Here is a 21968-nt window from a genome sequence, read left to right as displayed (position 1 = left end):
CTATGGGATGAATTAGTTGGAAGATATGAACAACTGGGGGCCCATAGGTAAGACCATGTTTATGTCCAGAAGCAGGAGCCATGATTGACAGGTAAGAGCAAGTCTGGCTATTACAGCTATACCATATGTAGTCCTTTCCTTAACAGATAAGAAAACGGTGGCTCAGAGCATTTAATTTGAAAGTGATTCTGCTATCATGTATATTCATGAAGGACTGTCTTCAGTTGCAGTTGTGTTGAAGATTTCTTAACTTAGCTCCACTTAATTGACCCACTGGGGTAACTGACATTTCCCAGTCCTTCCATAAAATATACTGATTGAAGTCCAAAGCATAATGAATACGTGATGAACCGTGTTCATTAGAAGATGACAAGTACATCTCTGTACTTCTCTCACCAGTTCATTTATATACTGAGAGTTGTTTGCATTGGTAACCAGGCCTTCTTATTTATTTTACTTGTAATTATGTAATTTAATTAAGTAGTTTATATGGTTGGGAAAAAAAGTGCACACCTTCTGAAGGATTCTGCTTCTCAAGTTCTTACTCCACTTTAGAAAATGGAAACTGAACAATATAGATGACAAGTATGGTTTATATAAGAAAGAAGCAATTAAAGAAACTAATTAAAGACTAGACATTGGCTATAGGTCATTAAGTTAGAGAATGTACTTACTATATATGTTTTAGGTTAAAATATTTAAGGAGTGTGTATGTGTCTTTCCCTCCCTTAACAGACTTTTGTAAGTAATCAGCTACTAATCTTGATCATGCTGGATGAAGAGCAGTTCTGATTGTATTTGAAAATATTGATGAAATTTGGGGTCTAGCCTCTTTGACTTAGAGTTTATTTTCTGAACTTCAATTTAGCAGATATTAATTGTTCTATGTGAACTACTTTACTTGCAGGGCATATATGATCTTTGCCTTCAGTAAGTTCAAACTCTAAAGGGGGAAATAATTGTGTAAACTAATAACTAAAATATAATGCCAAAGTAGTATAGGCATTTATTTGTAAAGTGTTATGGGAATACAGATAACAAACAATTAATTCAACATTGAGAAATAGAAGTATAGTTTGATCAGAGAAGAGGTCATATTTGAATTTGACCTTAAAAGATGGTATAGGAGTTTACCAGGTGGGAAGAGGATGGAAGAACATTTCTAGCAAAAGACAAAATTAGCAGAGATATAAGGGTATTGAATATGTTGGAGAATGAGCAACTAATGTTATAGGTAAGTAGAACATGGGGAATTACTAGAAATGAGGCTTGAGAAACAGACTAGATCTGGGTTAATGAGAACTTTGCAAGCTAGGCTGTCAGGGTAAGATTTTATTCTATGGTCAATAGTGAGCCAGCGCGATAGTGTGGTGGCGATGTGGAATATTGACAGGAAATCATTGAGTCTGGGAACATTTTTAAGGGGCTGTTACAGCAATTTGGATGAGAAGTAATGAGAGCTTCGAATAAGTAGTAGGGGAGTGGAATAGATAAAGGGGATGTTTTAGACAGAATATTCAAGGACTAATTTGATATAGGTGGTGAGGTAGAAGGAGCAGGCAGGGATGAGTTAAATTGATGACCTTAGGAGTAGGATGGTATTAATCAAGAAAATAAAAGCTGGAGGACAGGCAGTATTTTTTATTGTTTTGTTGGGCGGAGAGTGAAGCAATGAGAGAAAGAATAGTTTTAGCTCTTTGAAGTTTTGTTAGGGTGTGGCTCCACCTCTTAGTTGTGTGTCATTGTTTTGTTATGGTATAAATAAAACTTTCTTTTAAAATCTTGTTTTAGTAGCTATCTACTTTGTGTTTTATTCATGCTTTCAAAGATGATTAATTCAGTGTCTGTGATATCGGTATTGGATCTCTGTGTTAATCAAAAGTATAAAATGTTAATTTAATGGGCACATGTTAAGTGCCAGACTATGCTGTATTCACATTATCTCGAATAATTTTCACAACTCTGAGAGAGGCACTTTTATCCCTTATTTCGCATATGGAGAAGAGGTATTATACTCAGGATTACATTGCTGGTAAATAATGGAGCCAAATTTTGAACATAGGTTTTTCTGACTCTCAGATCCGTGAAAGTGCTTGCTAGTCTCAGAGTAGTTACTAATCTGAGTCTAGAACATGGGGTGCTAATTGGGGAAATAGTAGGAGATGAAAGAAAAAGAAGTGGATTGGGGCCATATTTTGAAGAACCTTAAAGAAGATCAAACTTGGGGCACCTGGGTGCCTCAGTTGTTGGGCGTCTGCCTTCGGCTTGCTCGGGTCATGATCCCAGGGTCCTGGGATTGAGCCCCGCATCGGGCTCCCTGTTAGGTGGGAAGCCTGCGTCTCCCTCTTCCACTCCCCCTGCTTGTGCTCCCTCTCTCACTGTGTCTCCCTCTGTCAAATAAATAAATAAAATCTTAAAAAAAAAAAGATTGAACTCAATAATAAAGGTCGAAGGGTGCTATTGAAGATGCTTAGGCTTAGAGTGAGAAGAATAGAGTTGGTAGGGTGGCTAAGGAGTCAGTGAGGATTTATAAATTGGGGATTGGTCATTTGGTTAAATAAATTTCATTTTGAATCCTTTCAATATCACAAATATAAAAATTTTAAGATACTGTAATTTTGAAAAATGGCATAAAATTACAATAGAAGGGGCACACATGAAGATGAACTTTCTTATAGCATAAACAATAGGCTCCTTTCTCTGGTTATGACAATCTAAACATAAAAATTCTTGTTCCTTTTGGCCACAGGGATTATCTCAAAGGTTTGTTCTTAGTTTCATAATAAATAGATTATTCTTTTGGTTCAGGGTATGCTTATTTTGAAAGGGTGAGAAAGTCCTAAGGGCTTTAACTATAAATTCTGGATGTCAAAAAGACTTCAAAATTGTACTTAAATAACATTAAATCTTTCAGAAAATACAATAGGTTTTTTGTTGCCTTTTAATACTTGACTAAAGGCAGGTCAACATCTGAGCTAAACCGGCAGCCAGATAAAGGGGCAAATGATTGTTATAGAAAATTATCTTGTATTCTTTTTTCTTCAAGACTGTTATACCAACCTGATTCATTATGGCATGAATGAGACTTGCTTTATCTGAAAAGTTTTTAAAATAGTACTTTACTTTTTAAAAAAACTTATTTTTTTTCTTTTTAAAGGAAGCAATTTGTATTATTTATGATTATAAATTTGTATCTATTGCTATTACCTTGGGTTTCTAAATGAAAAAATGAAATAAATTGGTTATTTTAGTTTTATTGGAATTGATTACAAAGTTTTTAATAAGCATAAAAGAAAGTTGTATACAGATAAATTTCGCTTAGGATTCAACTTTACCTATTTCTGGGTTCTACTTAATAGAAAATTTAAATCAGTAGTACCCTGGCTAGCTTGCTGATAAACTTTTTGTTTTCCTTAACTGCTCTAAATATTTTGTTAGAGTTCAATGTAGGATATCAATTTGATTACCTTTACTTCTCAGATTTATAACCAAAAGAAACCAAGATAATTTTTTTCATGTACTTTATATCTCCTTGCTTTGCCATTCTGTAGAATTCAATTCTGTAATTATAAAGATCATTTTAATGAAATCTATAATTATAAAGGTAGTAATAAACATTAACATTGGTTTATTTTTTTTTCCTCTCTTATGGTAATTCCCAACTATTTCTTGAGCTCTTACCAGATGGGGAATTCCTTTTTTTTTTTAAATAAACTTTATTTTTTAGAGCAGTTTTAGAGTCATAGCAAAATTAAGTGGAAGGTACAGAGTTCCCATATACCACCTGCCCCACTCATGCACAGACTTCCCTGCTATCAACATCCCCCCACCAGCGTGGTAAATATGTTATAATCGATGAGCCTACATTGACATATCATTATTGCTCTAAGACCATAGTTTATACGAGAGCTTACTCTTCATGTTGTACATTTTATGGATTTGGACAAATATATAATGACATGTATCCACCATTATGGTATTTTACAGAATAATTTCACTGCCCTAAAATTCCGTGTTCTGCCTATTTGTCCCTTCTTCCTCCCCTGACTTCTGGCAACCATTGATCTTTTTCTGTCTTTGTAGATTTACCTTTTTTAGATTGTCATGTAGTTGGAATCATATAGTATGTAGCCTTCTCAAATTGGCTTCTTTGACTTAGCAATAATATGCATTTATGGTTCCTCCTTGTCTTTTCATGATTTGATAGCTCGTTTTAGTGCTGAATAATATTTCATTGTCTGGATGTACCACAATTTATCCATTAACCTACTGAAGAACATCTTGGTTGCTTCCATGCTTTGGCAATTATGAATAAAGCTGCTATAAACATTTGTGTACAGGTTTTTGTGTGGACATAGTTTTCAGTTCCTTTGGATTAATACAAAGGAGTGTGATTGTTGGATAAAATGGTAAGAGTATGTTTAATTTTGTAAGAAATAAATTGTCTCCCAAAGTGTTGTGTCATTTTGCATTGATTCTGCAATGAACGAGAGTTCTTGTTCCTCCATTTCCATGTCAGCATTTGGTGTTGTCAGTGTATTGGATTTTGGTCATTTTAATGGGTATGTACTGGAAATATTTTATTGAAGTGTTGGAAGTGATAAAGATGAATCAGACCTACAATCTGCCCTCAGTGAACACTCTATTAGGTCAAATAGATATGTACATTGAAAATAATTCTATAGGGTAGAAAGTGGATAAGTGCCACCAGTATGATATTAAGCAGTGTATTGTGGGCATTCAGGGATGGAGAGATTGTACCTGCAGAGTGAGTTACAAAGAAGAGCTGGTGATTAAGCTGCATATAGAAAGGTGGGCCAGATATGGATATCCACAGTTCTGGGTTGAGGTTGGTACTAAGATATGGGTTCTCTGGGAGCAGGATGATCACAAGTATGGAGGTCGAAAAGTATGGAGCCTGTACAGGTGCAGAGGAAGAGTTGAACTGTGCTACCAGTGTTTTTCAGGCATTGAGAGAAACAATACAACTAGTGTTGTAGATAAAAGTTCAGGCTTTGGAATCAGATAGCCTATGTTAAAATCCTAGTTACAACATTTACTGGCTATATAACTTGGATGTAGTTATTTAATGTCTTTAAACCTTATCTGTAAAGTGAGTAATAGAAGTACCTATCTCATAAGGTTATTGGGAGGATTAAGTGATATAATTAGACCAGATGCTGGACATAGTGCCTGTCATATGTACTTCATAGATACTTGATACACAGTATGTAGAGTGTATTCTTCAAGCAAAATTTTGAAGGGATCACTTCAAGCAGGCAAATGAAGCAAAACCTCTCGGGTTGGAATTGCTTAGTCTTTCTTTCCATTGGTTCTTGAAGAGGCTCTGAGGAATCTGCAGAACTCACAGAGTAGAGAGGGGAAAAGCATTGTAAGAGATAAGATTGGATTTTCCCTTTTCAAGGCATTGTGGAAGCAGAAGCAATGAGTGAACTGAGTGACTGAATGACATAATCAGAACTTTGTTTTAGTAGGGTTAATTGGTAGCTGATTCCATTGAAAGGAATTACAGTTTATTCCTTTAATAAATACTTCTTCAACAGCTAGCACAGTGCTAGATACTATTTAATGCATGAAGCAAGGATACTTTTAGTTCTTCTCTGTTGTCACTTGATCTTATAGTGTCCTGTATTATTACTTGAGTTTATGTGTTAGGGGTGACCTCCCTAATGAGAGATCTTTAGTCTTTGAAAATAGGAAATTCTTTGTATGCTAACAGCCCCATAGTGTTGGGAACCGAATAGATAATCATTGAATTCTTTTCTCCTTTCCTTATGTCTGGATGATACAGAGATTATATAAAATATGGTCTTTGAGTGCAAGATAAAGTGTAAGTAAAGAACACTGTGTATGTGTTTACATATTATATGAAGTAGAAAGATTTTTATATGACCTGTAAATAATGTTTTATTTTTTTAAATTTATTTTATTGTTTTTTTTAAAGATTTTATTTATTTATTTGACAGAGAGCGAGACACAGCGAGAGAGGGAACACAAGCAGGGGGGGTGGGAGAGGGAGAAGCAGGCTTCCCCCGGAGCGGGGAGCCCAGATGCGGAGCTCGATCCCAGAACTCTGGGATCATGACCTGAGCCAAAGGCAGACACCTAACGACTGAGCCACCCAGGCGCCCCTAAATAATGTTTTCAACATAAGAGAAGGAAATTCTTTCTAGTTAGGGAAGTCAGGGAGAACTTCATAGAAAAGGTAGTTTTTGGGTAGACATTTAAAGATTGGGTATAATTTCAGTAGTAAGAATGGGGATCAGGCATTCTAGGCAGAATGGTGTGATCAAAGGAACTGGAACAGGAAATGTAGGGGACAGTTGGGAAATGCAGCCTGTCTACTTTCAAGAGAGGTCTTTATTAAGGAGAGAGAAGAATAGTTATAGCCAGATTGTGAAGGGTTCTGAATTCTAAAAGTGTTTGGTTTTTTTCTAGTAAAAAGACGAAAGGCAGGATGAGAGGACTATAGGATGGTAGAGGTGCAAGGTCATTAGGGGTGTGCTTCAGAAATATTAGTGTGATAGCATTGTATATTATGGATTGGGTTAGAGTGTAGGGTCAGATGCAAAGATTCTGGAGATAGGAAGTTAAATCAGAGATTATTATAAATGATTTGGGGAGAAATACGATCTGGCATGGTATATTGTCAGGGCACTTTGAGAATAAGGGCAGCTTTAAAGAGATTTTGGTGGTACAATCTGTAGAATTTGGTTACTGCTGCTTGTAGAGTGGGTCAGATGAATCAGGTGTTAAATCTTGGTGTCTTAGCATGAGAATCGTAACAGATAAAGGTTTTACAAGGAGGAACAGATTTGGAGATAATTATGTGTTTGGCTTTCTGAAATGCACTTTGAGATAGTGTCAGCTTTTCCTGGCATTTATTTGGTTGAAACTATGGGAAGTGATGAAATTGCTTAAAGAATAGAGAGGGAAGGAAAGAGGGCAAAAGCCAGAATCATACAGATTACTTAGAGACTAAGAAGAGCCAGAGATGGAAACAGGAAGGAGTAGTTGGAGTAGTAGGAGACAGATCAGGAGTGTGTATTAAATTAGTCAAGAGAAGAAAGTGCCTAAGGAAAAATAAGTTATCAATATTGTTAAGTGGGTATAGATACTGAGGATGGTAGAGGTTGTAAAGATTATTGGGTTTGGTGGCTCAATAGATGACCTGTTAAATATAAGGATATTGTGAGTGATTGGCAAAGATAGCAGAATCACACTCCATTTTCTTTTTTTAAAGATTTTATTTATTTATTTGACGGAGACACAGCGAGAGAGGGAACACAAGCAGGCGGAGTGGGAGAGGGAGAAGCAGGCCTCCCGCGGAGCAGGGAACCCTATGCAGGGCTCGATCCCAGGACCCTGGGACCATGACCTGAGCCGAAGGCAGATGCTCAATGACTGAGCCACCCAGGCGCCCCAGAATCACACTCCATTAACAAATGGATCACAGTTGACTTTCTAAGGGCAGTTGCTAGTTTTGAGCCTCCTCCTTTGTTTTGTGTTGGGGCCAGAGTGGGATTTATGGGGAATGCCTTACATTCCGTATTAGCCAGATTGCCTGGTTTACCACCATTACTATTTTCTTTTCTACTTTGTGGTAAAAAAGCTGGAGAAGTAGCTAGAGGACTATTGTTTCTCGGTTTCTCTCATTTCTCTTAGAGTTTTAAAATTGCATATAATAGAATTGATGATTGCTTTTGTTTTTTCTACATATGTAGGTGAGCCTGGGTTTTTAACAGTGATTATGATAAGTTGATGTTCTGAAATCCTTTGGCCTTTTGAGGAGATAAAAATGAAATAATGGATCAGATTGGTCTTTAGAGTATGTTTGATGCCTTACTCAACAAAACAGGTAACCCTATGTTGGGCTCCCAATATTACTTTTCACTTCTTATAAGCCTCTATAATCCAAAAGTCTAGGAACTATTTGACTTTTTCTCTCTGGCTTATTTTACTTAGTGTAATACCTTCCAGGTCCATCCATGTTGTTGCAAATGCCAAGATCTCATCTTTTTTTATGTCTCATATTCCATTGTGTGTGTGTGTGTGTGTGTGTGTGTATACACCACATCTTCTCTATTCATTCCTTTATTGATGGGCATGTGAGTTGCTTCTGTACCTTGGCTATTGTAAATGATGCTGCAGTAAACATAGGGGTGCATATATGTTTTGAATTAGTGTTTTTGTTTTCTTTGGTAAATACCCAGTAGTGGAATTACTGGATCATATGATATTTCCACCTTTACTTTTTTGAAGAACCTTCATATTGTCTTCCACAGTTACTATATTAATTTACATTCCCACCAACAGTGGATGAGGGTTCCTTTTTCTCTGCATCTTTGCCAGCACTTGTTATCTCTTTCTTTTTTGATTTTAGCCATTTTTACAAGTGTAAGATGATATCTCATTGTGGTTTTGATTTGCATTTTCCTGATGATTAGTGATTTTGAGCATCTTCATGTATCTGTTGGCCATTTGTATGTCTTCTTTGGAAAAGCGTTTAATCAAGTCCTCTGCTTTTTAATTGGATTATTTGTGTTTTTGGTGTTGAGTTGTATCAGTTCTTTATAAATTATATATATTAACCCCTTATCAGATATATCATTTGCAAATATCTTCTCTCATTCAGCAGATTGCCTTTTTGTTTTGTTGATGGTTTTCTTCACTGTGCAAAAAGCCTTTTATTTTGATATAGTCCCAATGTATATTTTGGCTTTTGTTTCCCTTGCCTTAGGAGACATATCATATGATTTCACTTATATGTGAAATCTAAAAAACAAATGAATAAAACAAACAAAGTAGAGTCAGACCTATTACTATAGAGAACAAACTGATATTGCCAGTGGGGAGGGGGTGAGGGGATGCACGACATGGGTGAAGGGGAGTAGGGGATACAGGCTTTGAGTTATGGAATGAATAAGTCACAGGGATATAAGGTACAGCATAGGGAATATAATCAATAGTGTGTAATAGGGTTGTATGTAACAGATGTTAACTACACTTGTGGTGAGCATAGCATAACCTATAGTTGTTGACTCACTGTGTTGTACACCTGAAACTAATGTAACAGTGTGTGGCAACTATACTCAAATAAGAAAAAAAAGAAAGTAAAAGAAAAAATATAGGAACTATTTGAGATGTTTGTTAAAGGAAGGAGTGAGATGGGGAAGGAATCTGTAAAAACATGGCTTAGCATAGTTTATTTAGGGTAGATCAAACCTGTTTATAGGACAAGCAGGAGGTAAGGATAAGTAATTGGAGAAGGGATAGAATGGCTAATAATGGATGGAGAAAGATTACAGAAGAAGCCAAGCGAGGTCTGAATTGAATTGTGGAATAGGAGAATCTTAATGATATGGATTTTTCTCTAGACAGGCTGGTGCAAATGCTGTAAGGGGTACGATGGTGGGTTGGTACTTTATAATATGAATTTGTATATACCAAAAGAGGTGCTTTTGGTTGGTATTCAGAGTACCATAGTGACTGATTTATGTATGTAAACTTAGAAAGGAGTAAGGCATTATTTTGAGTTGGAATTATATAAAAATTAAAAAATTATTAAAAATTAAAAATTATAATATATTCTAACTCATTGAAAATTTATCACTTTTTTGAACATACCTCAGTGGCTTCTCTTATGAAATTATTTCAGTCTTCAGTCTGGATGCCAGTTTATCCTTTACCTTCCTAGTTTTTTTTTTTTTTTTAAAGATTTTATTTATTTATTTGAGAGAGAGAATGAGAGAGAGAGAGAGAGAGAGAGCATGAGAGGGGGGAGGGTCAGAGGGAGAAGCAGACTCCCTGCCGAGCAGGGAGCCTGATGCGGGACTCGATCCCGGGACTCCAGGATCATGACCTGAGCCGAAGGCAGTCGCTTAACCAACTGAGCCACCCAGGCGCCCCCTTTACCTTCCTAGTTAAGCTATGCTCTATTTCATACTCTTTTAAATCTAGACTGTATGGAAATAATTCAGGCTTGTATCCAGCCATGTTGGAGACCATTGGAATGTGAATAAACCTTGTTTTTGTGGGGACGCCTGGGTGGCTCAGTTGGTTAAGTGTCTGCCTTCGGGTCAGGTCATGATCCCAGGGTCCTGGGATTGAGTCCTGTGTCAGGCTCCCTGCTCAGTGGGGAGTCTGCTTTGAACCTCTGTCCCTCCCCCTTGCTTGTGCTCTCTCTTTCTCTCTCTCAAATAAATAAAATCTTAAAAAAGAACTTGTTTTTGTTTGCTGTAAATTATACAGATATATAATATTTTTTATTCTTTTGGATAATTTTTCTGTTTGTGGAGCACGGATTCTTTTTTTTTTTTTAAGATTTTATTTATTTATTTGACAGACAGAGATATAGCTAGAGAGGAAACACAATCAGGGGGAGTGGGAGAGGGAGAAGCAGGCTTCCTGCTGAGCAGGGAGTCCGATCCGGGACTCAATCCCAGGACCCTGGGATCATGACCTGAGCCGAAGGCAGATGCTTAACGACTGAGCTACCCAGGCGCCCCAACAGATTCTTTTCAAGATTGATTCTGACCTGTGTAGTAGATCCCAGACTTACTCTTTTTACTTAAAAAATTTAAGTAATCTTTTATATGCTTTTAAAGTTAGACTAGGGCCTATAAAAATCAAATCTGAGTATGGCAAACATATATCTTAGGTTTTCTGGGGTGATTCAGAGATTTAGATATTCTGTGTGATAGTCAGATAGTCATATAATTGGCTTTGAAAACAATTGCTGAACTAGGATTAGCCTCTAAAATAGCCAGTAGGTAAAAGGACATAAAAAGGAGCTGTAAGTAATAACCTGATGAATTAAGTCACTGTGTTGAATTTTTTTATTGTCTCCTCAAGATTTATATTAAAATTATATTTCCTGTCATTATTTCCTTTCTGATGCAGTTTTCAACTTGACCAACAATGTGGATTTGGATAACACCAAAAAGAAAATGGAGATGTATCAAAAGGAAAACAAAGATGTCATTCAGAAAAATAAGTTAAAGCTGGTTGGTTGCGAAGTATTTTCTTCTTTTGTATTAGAAATGAATGCTTCCGTATGATCCCTGAAAAGCTATCTTCCTCTAAAACGAATTAAATTTACAAAGAATTTAGCTGAAATCCAGAGCAGAAATACCGTATCTGTATATAGGCACGTGGATAGGAGGCACACTGTAGCTATAACAACTTTGATAGCATTATTAAAATATATTCTGTAAAGGAAGAATTGTTTGCATGCAGAGATTTGTCTTAACTTATACAATTTAGCTGTTATTTCTTAATACTTGCCATTCTAGTTTTGGAGGAAAGCAGAAGTACTTATTTTTGAGGTACTTATCAGGAATTTGTGACTGTTGGTCAAAATGATACTAGTCATATCTGGATCACATAGCTTGTGTTTTCATTTTGTGTTTAGAAGGACTTTCTCCTTATAGTCTTAGGACTGTTTCATTTAGGTACTTCTTTCTTGCCATAAAGCTCTCAAGGAATTGACACTACATTCTCATTCCATTCATACCCAGCCTGACTTCCTTAGAAAGGTGTTTCATTTCTGAGAGCATCAATGTGCCATAAAAATGACTCTCTTTGCCCAGTAGCCTTCTCTGGGTACATGAGAAAATACATGCAAAATAGGTATGCCTAGGTAACTTGTTGCATTAGCCCCATTTAACTCATTAATAGAAGGATGTTCCTTTCAAGTGAATACTTTTTTTCATTCAGCATTTTAAGCTAGGAAATACAGTTGCTGTAAAAGAATAATCTAATTTCAAGCTGGTTATTTATTTTAAGGCAGAAATTTCTAATTATCTGAAAACTTTATAATGATAGGTTATTGAATAAAATATCCTTTCAATGGGAATATTTGAACTGCTTTTATTCTTTTTATTCTATTAATGTTTAATACCTAGCTATGTTTTAACTAAGTGATTTGGTCAGTAATTCATTAACATTTTATTAACTAATCATTCTGTGCACAATGTTATAACTACTAGTGATACTGACCTGGGTATTTGGTATTGCATAAACATACAGACATAGGACCACATTTTTTAAGATGATGCTAGTTGACCTTTACCAGTAACTGTGGTATCATTGAGTAGAGCCCAGCTCTCTTGTGGCCAGTGAAGTATGGACTAACTTACATGGCTGATGTCTTTTTACTAACCTAAGACAGCAACTTGCTTTTCATGTCTCTGTGAATGTTGAAGTCTCACTGTTCTAAAAACATCAAAGTTGTATAAAAGAAGAAAAGAAAAAAAGTCTTCTGCATGATTATTCATCTAAAGCAACCCATTTCTGACATAGAGAAACTATTACTAAGTTGTCTGCTAAGGAGATCTTATTTGTTTCATGGAGCTGGTACCTATCATCAATTAGTGTGAGCATGGAGAAACTGAATGTGATCTAATCTTGAAGTAGAGTCTTAGTGAAGATTAGCTTTAAATATTTATTCTATTGTATTCTACTTATTTATTATTTCATTGAACTACAGTTGTAACTACATTGTTAACAGTAGTTTCAGGTGTATAATATAGTGATCCAACAAGCATATACAATATGCTATTCTCATCGCAAGTGTAGCTCTTTTCTGTCACCATACAACATTATCATAATACCACTGACTATATTCTCTATGCTGTACCTTTTATCTCTTAGTTTATTCATTCCATAACTGGAAGCTTGTATCTCCTTCTCCCCTTCACCCATTTTGCCTTCCCCCCACCCCTTTCCCCACTGGCAACCACCAGTTTGTCCTCTGTATTTATTGGTCTGTTTCTGCTTTTTTTTGTTTGTTTATTCATTTGTTTTGCTTTTTAGATTTCACATATAAGTGAAATCATATGGTATTTGTCTTTCTTTGACTTCTGACTAATTTCATTTAGCATAATACCCTCTAGGTTCATCTGTGTTGTTGCAAATGGCAAGATCTCATCCTGTCTTTATGGCTGAGTAATAGCCCTGTGTGTGTGGGGGGGCAGGGTGTGTATGTACATTACATCTTTTTTATCCATTCAGTTGTCATTGGACACTTGGGTTCCTGCCATATCTTGGCTGTTCTAAATAATGCTGCAATAAATATAGGGGTGCACATATCTTTTTGAATCATTGTTTCATTTGGGTAAATATCCATCGGTGGAATTACTGGACCATATGGTGTTTCTGTTTTTAATTTTTTGACGAACTTCCATATTGTTTTCCACAGTGGCTATACCAATTACATTTCCACCAGTAGTGCACAAGAGTTCCTTTTTCTCCACATCCTGGCCAACACTTGTTATTTAAAATTAGCTTAATTTTGGGTGCCTGGGTGGCTCAGTCGTTAAGTGTCTGCCTCCGGCTCAGGTCATGATCTCAGGGTCCTGGGATCGAGTCCCACATCGGGCTCCCTGCTCCGCGGGAGGCCTGCTTCTCCCTCTCCCACTCCCCCTGCTTGTGTTCCTGCTCTCGCTATCTCTGTCTCTGTCAAATAAATAAATAAAATCTTTAAAAAAAATAAAATAAAATTAGCTTAATTTTTATTTTCAATTTTCTGGATTCTCATGAGAAGCAGAGATTGCTGTGTAGAATGGCTATCAGTTTAGCAAAATAAAGAAATCAGTTCATAACATTTGTTGAACATGTGCTAAGCATATTGTACAGAAAGATGAATAAGAAGCCAGGTAATTTCAATACAGTGTCATAAGCATGTGGAAAGTGCTGTGTGCTTGGTATTATAGGAGTGTAGAGGAGGGATACCTAATCCATTCTGATAATATTGGGAAAGGCATTCCAGGTGAGATGATGCCTGAATGGGAGCTTTAAAGGACAAGTAGAGTTTAAGGTGAAGAAGATGGGACAAGGGTGGAAATAGGGACACTGAACAAGGACATTCCAGGCAGAAAGAAATCATAAGCAAAGGCAAGAAGTTCTGAGAGGTTTTAGTAGTTTTATATTGCCAAAGTTCAATAGAGAGAGAGAGTTGAAGTTGAAGAAGTAGAAAGGGCATAGGTCACATAAGGAAATTTATTATGAAAAGTAATTTGGGCTTAAATAGACCAGCTGTGTGTGTGTGTGTGTTTAGAGGGAGAGAGAGAAAGTGGCAGGAGGGGCAGAGGGAGAGAATCCTAAGCAGGCTCCACGCCCAGTGCATAGCCTGACCGTGGGACTTGATCCCGCAAGTCTGAGATCATGACTGAACTCAAGAGTTAGACGCTTAACTGAATGAGTCACCTAGGTGTCCCAGTTGTTTTTATGTTTTAATAGGTGAACCTTTTCTTTAAATGAAAGCTTGCTTGGAATACTTTTGTTGTTAAAGTGATAATGGGAAGAGGGATAGGCTGAATTTCCATTTGTTCAATCTCTTCTATAGTGTACCTTAGGCATCTTATTAGGGAGTTCCAAGATTCCTTGGGAGTGATGTTTTAAAAACGTGGCTGTGGATGATTGTCATTGAGGGGTTTTAAACCAAGTGGTAATAAGGTATTGTCTGTTTTAGAATAAATGTAGTGGTTTGGTGGAGGTTGAATTTGAGAGAATCAAGCTTGGAGTTTGGGAAACCAATGGGAAGTTATTGCCGTTATGTTGGTGAATTTAGAGGTGACTTAAACAAGAAATGGAGAGGTGGGGATGAATTGGAGAGATAGTTTGAGTATAAAATAGCAAGTTCTAGGGGCGCCTGGGTGGCTCAGTTGGTTAAACCGCTGCCTTCAGCTCAGGCCATGATCCCAGAGTCCTGGGATCGAGCCCCACATCGGGCTCCCTGCTCATGCAGGAAGCCTGCTTCTCCCTCTGCCTGCCGCTCCCCCTGCTTGTGCTCTCTCCCTCTCTCTCTCTCTCTCTCTGTCGCTCTCTGTGTGTCAAATAAATAAATAAAATCTTAAAAAAAATAGCAAGTTCTACTGATGGATTAGGAGTGGGAGGTGAAGGCAAGGGAGGTTGATTGGGTAAGGTAGTATTAGGAAGAACACAGAGACCTTTAGTTTTCAACCTGCTTCCCTTCTCTCAGTCCAATACCTTCTTCATTGTCCCCAGTGTTTGATTTTTAATGATGGCTGTTTTTCCATTTATTCAGTCAGCTAGCTAGCTAATCGGTATTTATTGAGGCCTACTATGTCCAAGATACTCACATATTCTATTTCAGTGAGAAAATTGAGGCTACCAGTTTCTTATTGTTAAAAATGATAGACTATTAGGTCTGAATCTCATTTGGCCTGTTGGCAGTGTTTGGTGTAACCTCCTCCCTTGATACTGAAACCCTGTTCTTTAATTTCTGTGGGGCCACTCCATTCCTCATCGTGTTGCTCTCACCTTCCCCTTTCATCTTCTTAAGAGGCTGAGCTTTCCTTCCTGACTCTTAAAACATAGTTCCTTTCAGTGCTTCTCTTTATGAGTTACCCCTTTATACTAATTACTCTCAAATGTTTCTGTAGCACATTGTTTTTTCTCCTGAGCTCCTAGAATTATACTATGTAATATATACATATATCTATAAGTAGTTAATAGATATTTATTTCTTGATGTATTATAGACACTTTTAATTCAGCATTCCAAAGCTGAATTTTTAAATCTTTACCACTTGTTTCTACTATTATGTTCTTTATCCAAGTATTCAGGCCATATCTGGTCTGTCTGACTATACTGTTGATAGTCTCTGCTCATCATTTTTCAAATCTGGTTCCCCCTCCATTTCTATTATTATTATTACCTTATTTAGGGCTCTCATCATTTCTTATCTGGTTTTCCTGTCTTCAGTGATGGCCCGATTGATCTGTATATTTTACTGCTTCTAGTTGTCTTTCTAAAGTTATCCCTCAAATTTCCCTAATGTCTTCCTGATTGTCTTAGTATGGCTCACATTGCCTTAGTGTGGTATGAGGACCCTCCATGATCTGCCCTCTGCTTGCCTTTTCAGTTTTATCTAGAACTTTTCCCCACTCCCATACTTCATGATTTGGCCATACCACGCATTCCAGCTTTATTCATGTCTTTGCATCTTTGTTTTGTCTGCCTGAATAGCTGTTCTACTCTCCAATGGAGGCAAATACCTACAGTTTGAGGTCTTAGCTCAACCTCTTAGGTTTCCTAGGGCTGCTGTAACAAATTACTAAAAACTGGGTGACTTATAACAGGAATTTATTACAGTTCTAGAGTCTAGAATTCTGAAATTAAGGTGTCATCAAGGTCATGCTTTCTGTAAGTGCTCTAGGGAAGAATCATTCCTTGTCTCTTCTAGTGTCTGGTGGTTGTCAGCAACCTTCAGTGTTATTCTGATCTGTACCTTTGTCTTCACATGGCCGCCTCCTCTGTGTCTACATTTCTAGTATGACTCCATCTTAACTTGATTACATCTGCAAAGACCCTGTTTCCAAATAAGGTCACATTTACAGGTACCAGGGGTTAATTAAGACTTTCAGCATATATTTTGGGGGGATACGTTTAACCCACAACACTCTATATGAAATCTTTTCTTTCTCTGTGTGTCTTTTATCACTGCAAGGAGAGTTTACCACTCTATCAATTCTGTTTTCACTGTACCCTCTTTAACACTTGTTACACTTAATTGGTTACATGTCACTATTTTACTGTAAGGCTCATCTTTTTCTGCTTATATGCCTCTAATCAAGTAGTTTACTTTTCCAGCTTTCATATCTCAGCCCTTAACTTTTTACATTTATTCCTACTAATTCTTCTAGCTCAAGTTTGAATTCTCTTCTCTACTGGGGGCCTGAGTTAGAGTAGCAACATTGCCAATAGAGAAGGAAGAGTTTGTAAAATTATAGGGAGAGATGCTAATAGGATGTAGCAACTGATTTAAGGGGAACGGGGGTGGGGGGCAGAGAGGGAGTAAACAGGGATGAATTTATGTTTTTAAATGGAGTTGACTGAGATGCAGGTGTGCACTTCGTGGACGTTAGGAATATAAGAGTATGATCAGCTTTGGGAGACCAGATGCTAAACTTAATTTTGGGTCTAGTAGTGAGTTTGAATTGTAGGTGAAACATCTTTTTGTTTGAGAACTTTGTTTATCTAATGTGTGAATTAAAAAAAGTCTAATAGAGGGTTTTCAATATTATTTATGTAAAATATATATTTTTCTCTGAGGTCTTTGTTATTCATATATTATATTCGTGATGCTCAAACCTATTATGCTCTCTTCCTCTATTCTGTATTTGGTTGAAGTGCCATAATTTCTCAGTGTTCTGTCAAATTAAAAAAAAGCTTTGAAATAAAACCATTTAGATTTTACTGTATTTTTCATTCATAAGAAAGAGCAAAGACTAGGTATACGATTGCTTTGAAGTATGACTTAGAATTGTAATAAATTTCAGAGCCTGGAATTATATCTGAGGAATTCCATTAAAGGAGAATGAGTAGAACTATGGTTCATTCAGTTTACATATTAGCTTTGAATTTTGAATTTTTCAGTGCACAAATTTATATGCTTATGTTAAAAAATAACTTCAGTTTTTTACAGCTTCCCTTAAATGAATGCTATTTGGAACTCTAGCATTATGAAGACTTATTTCAGCTTGGGAAAAAGTTCAGTACAGTGATAACTTTTCATTATCTAGAATGTTCTGGAAATTGTTTCTATTAAATAAGCCAGTCTTTTCAATGGAGTCTTTCAGTTAGTAGCTCTGTATATGGACTCTTTGTTGTTTTTGTTGGGTTTTTGGTTTTGAATGACTTGAAACTCTCTGTCATAATTATAAATAAATAAATCCATTATTAATCACATTTCCTGCAGATGGACACAGTGTACTTGTTTAGGTGTTTGTGTAATGGTAGGTGTCATTCTCTTTGATAGTACCATGTCCACATGAAATTAAATGAACTCTCGTTCCCTCAGAGTAGAAATGCTGCTCTATTAAACCATGACTAGTGTGTTTCATGCTTCCAAAAAAGAAAGTGTTAGAGTGTGGTTAGGATTGCTTTTGGTTACTAAATTTATTCCATGCTGTATATAAATATTTCTGTTTTAGACTCGGGAACAGGAGGAATTGGAAGAGGCTTTAGAGGTAGAAAGACAGGAAAATGAACAAAGAAGACTGTTTATACAAAAAGAAGAACAACGGCAGCAGATTCTAAAAAGGAAGAATAAGCAGGCTTTTTTAGATGAACTGGTATGTATTAATGCTAAGTGCATTCAGAGTTTATCTTTCCTATTTATTATGCTGGATAATGGCATTTAAATGGCATTTCTACTGGTATATTCAATGTTGGTGTATTCAACTTCTGTTCCTTCATTAAAAAAAACATTTTGTCAATATCTGTTTTATTTTCAGATGAAAGAGCAATATAACTGATGCGAGACAGTGTACTATTTATAGGTTATTTATGTGTTTTTAAACTTACTAAAACTCATTGTTTTCAGAGCAGTTTTCTCCTGATTAATACTTGCTTTCTTATAACTAGCTCATTTTCAAGTGTTTGGGCTTCATGGTGAAATTTATAGTGATTCTAGTTACTCTGTGAGAACTGTGTTTCATATTTTTGCATGAGAAAATGCAAATGCCATTTCCAAAGAAATGGCAGTGTTTTGTGAGTTATTTGTGTTTCCCAGTAGTTAGCTTCCCAAGTATTCACCATTGTTAGATAACAGCAGTAATAATAACTAAGGTTTATGAAGTGTTTCATAGATTTGACAATATATTATTTGATGCTTATAAGCTGGGGCCATACTGATAAAATCACAGTAGAAATGGTCCTCTCCAGAAAGTCTATTTGCATTCTTCTCTTTCCTTTTCTGTCCACGTAATTAATTTCTTTTTTTTTGAACTTTTTTTTATTATGTTATGTTAGTCACCATACATTACATCATTAGTTTTTGATGTAGTGTTCCATGATTCATTGTTTTTTTTTCTATTTCATGTCTTTTTAAAAAATTTTTTTATTGTTATGTTAATCACCATACATTACATCATTAGTTTTTAATGTAGTGTTCCATGATTCATTGTTTGTGCATAATACCCAGTGCTCCACGCAGAACGTGCCCTCTTTAATACCCATCACCAGGCTAACCCATCCCCCCACCCCCCTCCCCTCTAATTAATTTCTATGTGGTGTTCACATACTTTAATTCTTTGGTCTAGTTGATATGGTGTTTGTTACTCTATGATTGGGTAAATGTGTATGTATATATTTTTCTACTGTTCTTTTGGCCAAAAGTTAGCTACCTAGGAATAAAAAGAGAAAGCAAGATAATTAAATTAGAAGTAGGCGAGATAGTAAAGGAAAGGTAAGAGGGCATTAATGAGGCTTAGATAGAAAATGCTTATCATAAACCCTATCTACTTTGTATAAGTGGAATATGAATTGGTTTCTAAAAATGAAGACAGTAGCATATAAAAAGAATATGGATTTTCCTTAGCAATTTCCATTAATTTTTCTTGAAACTATTAAGTGTCAGTTGTGGCTTTTAACAGCTGAAATGACACATGTGTTTCACATTTTTTGTTGACATTATCTTGTGAAAAATTGAAAACTTTAAAGAATGAATTAGTAAATACTGATGTTAAAATTATGTTTTTTAATTTTATTTTATTATGTTAATCACCATACATTACATCATTAGTTTTTGGTGTAGTGTTAAAATTATTTTATTGAAAGGTTCTTTCCCCCATCATTTTATACAAAGAAGAACACACTTTCCTTGGTAACCCTTCTCCTTTGTTCAATTAATTGAATTAATTCAAAATATAGTACTTAGATATGAAATGAAAATACAGTTTAACATTTAAAAATATTGCATCTAAATAGTTTTTAGATTTAATTTTGAGGTTAGCTAGCTTTGCAAAGCAATTACAAATTATTATCAAAGTAATAAGTAATAAGTTTTGCTGCCTCATTGAGCTGCTATTGGCATGAAGCTCCCCTTTAATTCAGTGGGGCATGAAGCAAGATGTGAAACTGCCAATGTTGTACATTGTGTATAATCTGGAGTTAATATTGGTTTTTGTGAGACCCGCCCCCCCCACAACTTCCTGTTTTCTTCACCTGCAAGTCATTACTGCACATACTTTCTTCACCATTTAGATCATGTAACATGGTGGTTAAATAATCCTTAGCAATTTACTGTATTCATTAGAACAATGAATTACAATAGATTGTTTTAGAATATCAGTACGTTTTGAATTTCTGGTTTCCTAATTTTATTTTTAAAAATTCTGTTACTTTAATTTTTTAATAATCATTAAATTTTTTTTGTTAAAATGTGACCATATGTTTTAGTTCTTATTGACTAATTGAAAGTATTTATTAAATTTCTTTTTATCTTCCTGAATCCCTAATAAGTAAAAAAACACATTCTATTTCTTTTTCTATGTTTGTTCATGTATTAGATTCTATAAAATAGATAATATTGGCATTTGTAAATATGTCTAGAAGCTTAAATCTTAGAATTATTCTCTGGATCTAATTTAGGCAACAAGTACTACTTATTAGAATTTTTTTCTCCTGTGTTTGGGTTTGGTTTTTGTGCTAATGGTCACTTTTTAACCTTTAAAAAGCATTACGTTATACTGTATGTGACAGGATTTTAATGTTATGGTCTTAATGTTTATGGCTTAGCATTTACCATAATGTTGCCTAAAAAGTCCGTTTATTTAATCCTAACTGTAAATTCAATTTTTTTAACAGTTTGGGAAAAGATTTTTAAACAGGTCCTGACTTATTAAATCTTTTTATATTCCTATTTGAAAATTCTCTTCAGTTATGTCTTAAATTTTGTTAAGGGCTAATATTGTTGTCAAATGTAGTAGCTGATTTTTATTAGAAATATTGTTTGCCAGATGGCTTGTTTAAAGTCAGTTAAAATAATCTTTAAAAAATGGTCATTATAAAGCTTTTAATGAGTATTACAGGCAGTCTTATTAAAATTTCTTTAAATATTAAACAGTATACCTTCAGGCAATTAATGTAGTTTAGAGAACCTTTCAAGATAGACTGGAAAGCTAAGAAAAATTAAATAACTTGCAAAGCTGAATTTGCATTTTATGTATTCCTGAGAGCATGTATGTTCCCATAGTTTATTTATTTTTTTTAAAAGATTTTATTTATTTATTCATGAGAGACAGAGGGAGAGAGAGGGAGAGAGAGAGAGAGAAGCAGAGGGAGAAGCAGGCTCCCAAGGAGCAGGGAGCCCGATGTGGGACTCGATCCCAGGACCCTGGGATCATGACCTGAGCCGAAGGCAGACGCTTAACCATCTGAGCCACCCAGGCGCCCCCCCATAGTTTATTTTACTCTGTAGATTTTTGTTGTTGTTGTTAGAGTTCCTGCTTCATTCTAATTTAACATTCACAAAGATTTTCAGGCTTCAGAGTTTTGAATGCTAAAATGGAATAAAGCAGATTGAAGTAAATTGTATGGCTTAATGTCAAAATTAGTTTTAGACTCCTAGAATGTTTATTTTTTTATTGAATTTCAGCTGTAGTACCAAGACATTTTAATATTCAGGTCCTTTTATGTGAAAGCAAAACCAGGATTAAAACGGGCCGAAGTATTGATTAGCAACCTTTTTGAAGTGAACACATTGTCTTGCTTTTACACAAGGACGTTCACTTATTAGAGTAAATACCAGCTATGGAAGAGCATTTGAATTCACTTAGAGTATAAGTTGAGAAGGAATGCCAAAGAAATTTATTTTTCTTATGTTAGTTTTTACATATGAAAAGATAGTAATGGGTTTCAAAAGTTGTTTTGGGCCACAGCCCATTTAAAATCTCTATTAATTTTACATTTTATATAAATTTTTTTTTACATTTTATTTAAAGTTCTTTTTTTAAAAAAATATTTGAGAAGGTGAGTGAGCAGGGGTGGGGAGTGGGGGTGGGGGGAAGCAGAGGTAAAGGGACGAGCAGACTCCTCACTGAGCACGGAGCCTGATGTGGGGCTCAATCTCATGATCCTGAGATTCTGACCAGGGCTGAAATCAGGAGTTGGACACCCGACCAACTGAGCCACCCAGG

At 35.7% G+C, this 21968-nt stretch overlaps 1 protein-coding gene across 2 annotated transcripts in view; it reads left to right on the top strand.

The window, feature by feature from the left end:
* Positions 1-21968, top strand: part of MNAT1 (MNAT1 component of CDK activating kinase) — a 200343-nt gene that overhangs the window by 59329 nt on the left and 119046 nt on the right. For both annotated transcript variants that reach the window (XM_027570811.2, XM_027570812.2), the window contains 2 exons: positions 10924-11027; positions 17982-18122. In XM_027570811.2, coding sequence (XP_027426612.1) covers positions 10924-11027; positions 17982-18122 — 245 coding nt within the window. The remainder of the gene's footprint in view (positions 1-10923; positions 11028-17981; positions 18123-21968) is intronic.

The sequence above is a fragment of the Zalophus californianus genome, chromosome 6 (genome assembly GCF_009762305.2).
Source record: "Zalophus californianus isolate mZalCal1 chromosome 6, mZalCal1.pri.v2, whole genome shotgun sequence".
NCBI lineage: Eukaryota > Metazoa > Chordata > Mammalia > Carnivora > Otariidae > Zalophus > Zalophus californianus.
The sequence above is the reverse complement of the archived record's forward strand: the minus strand, read 5'-3'. Positions and strand labels throughout refer to the sequence as shown.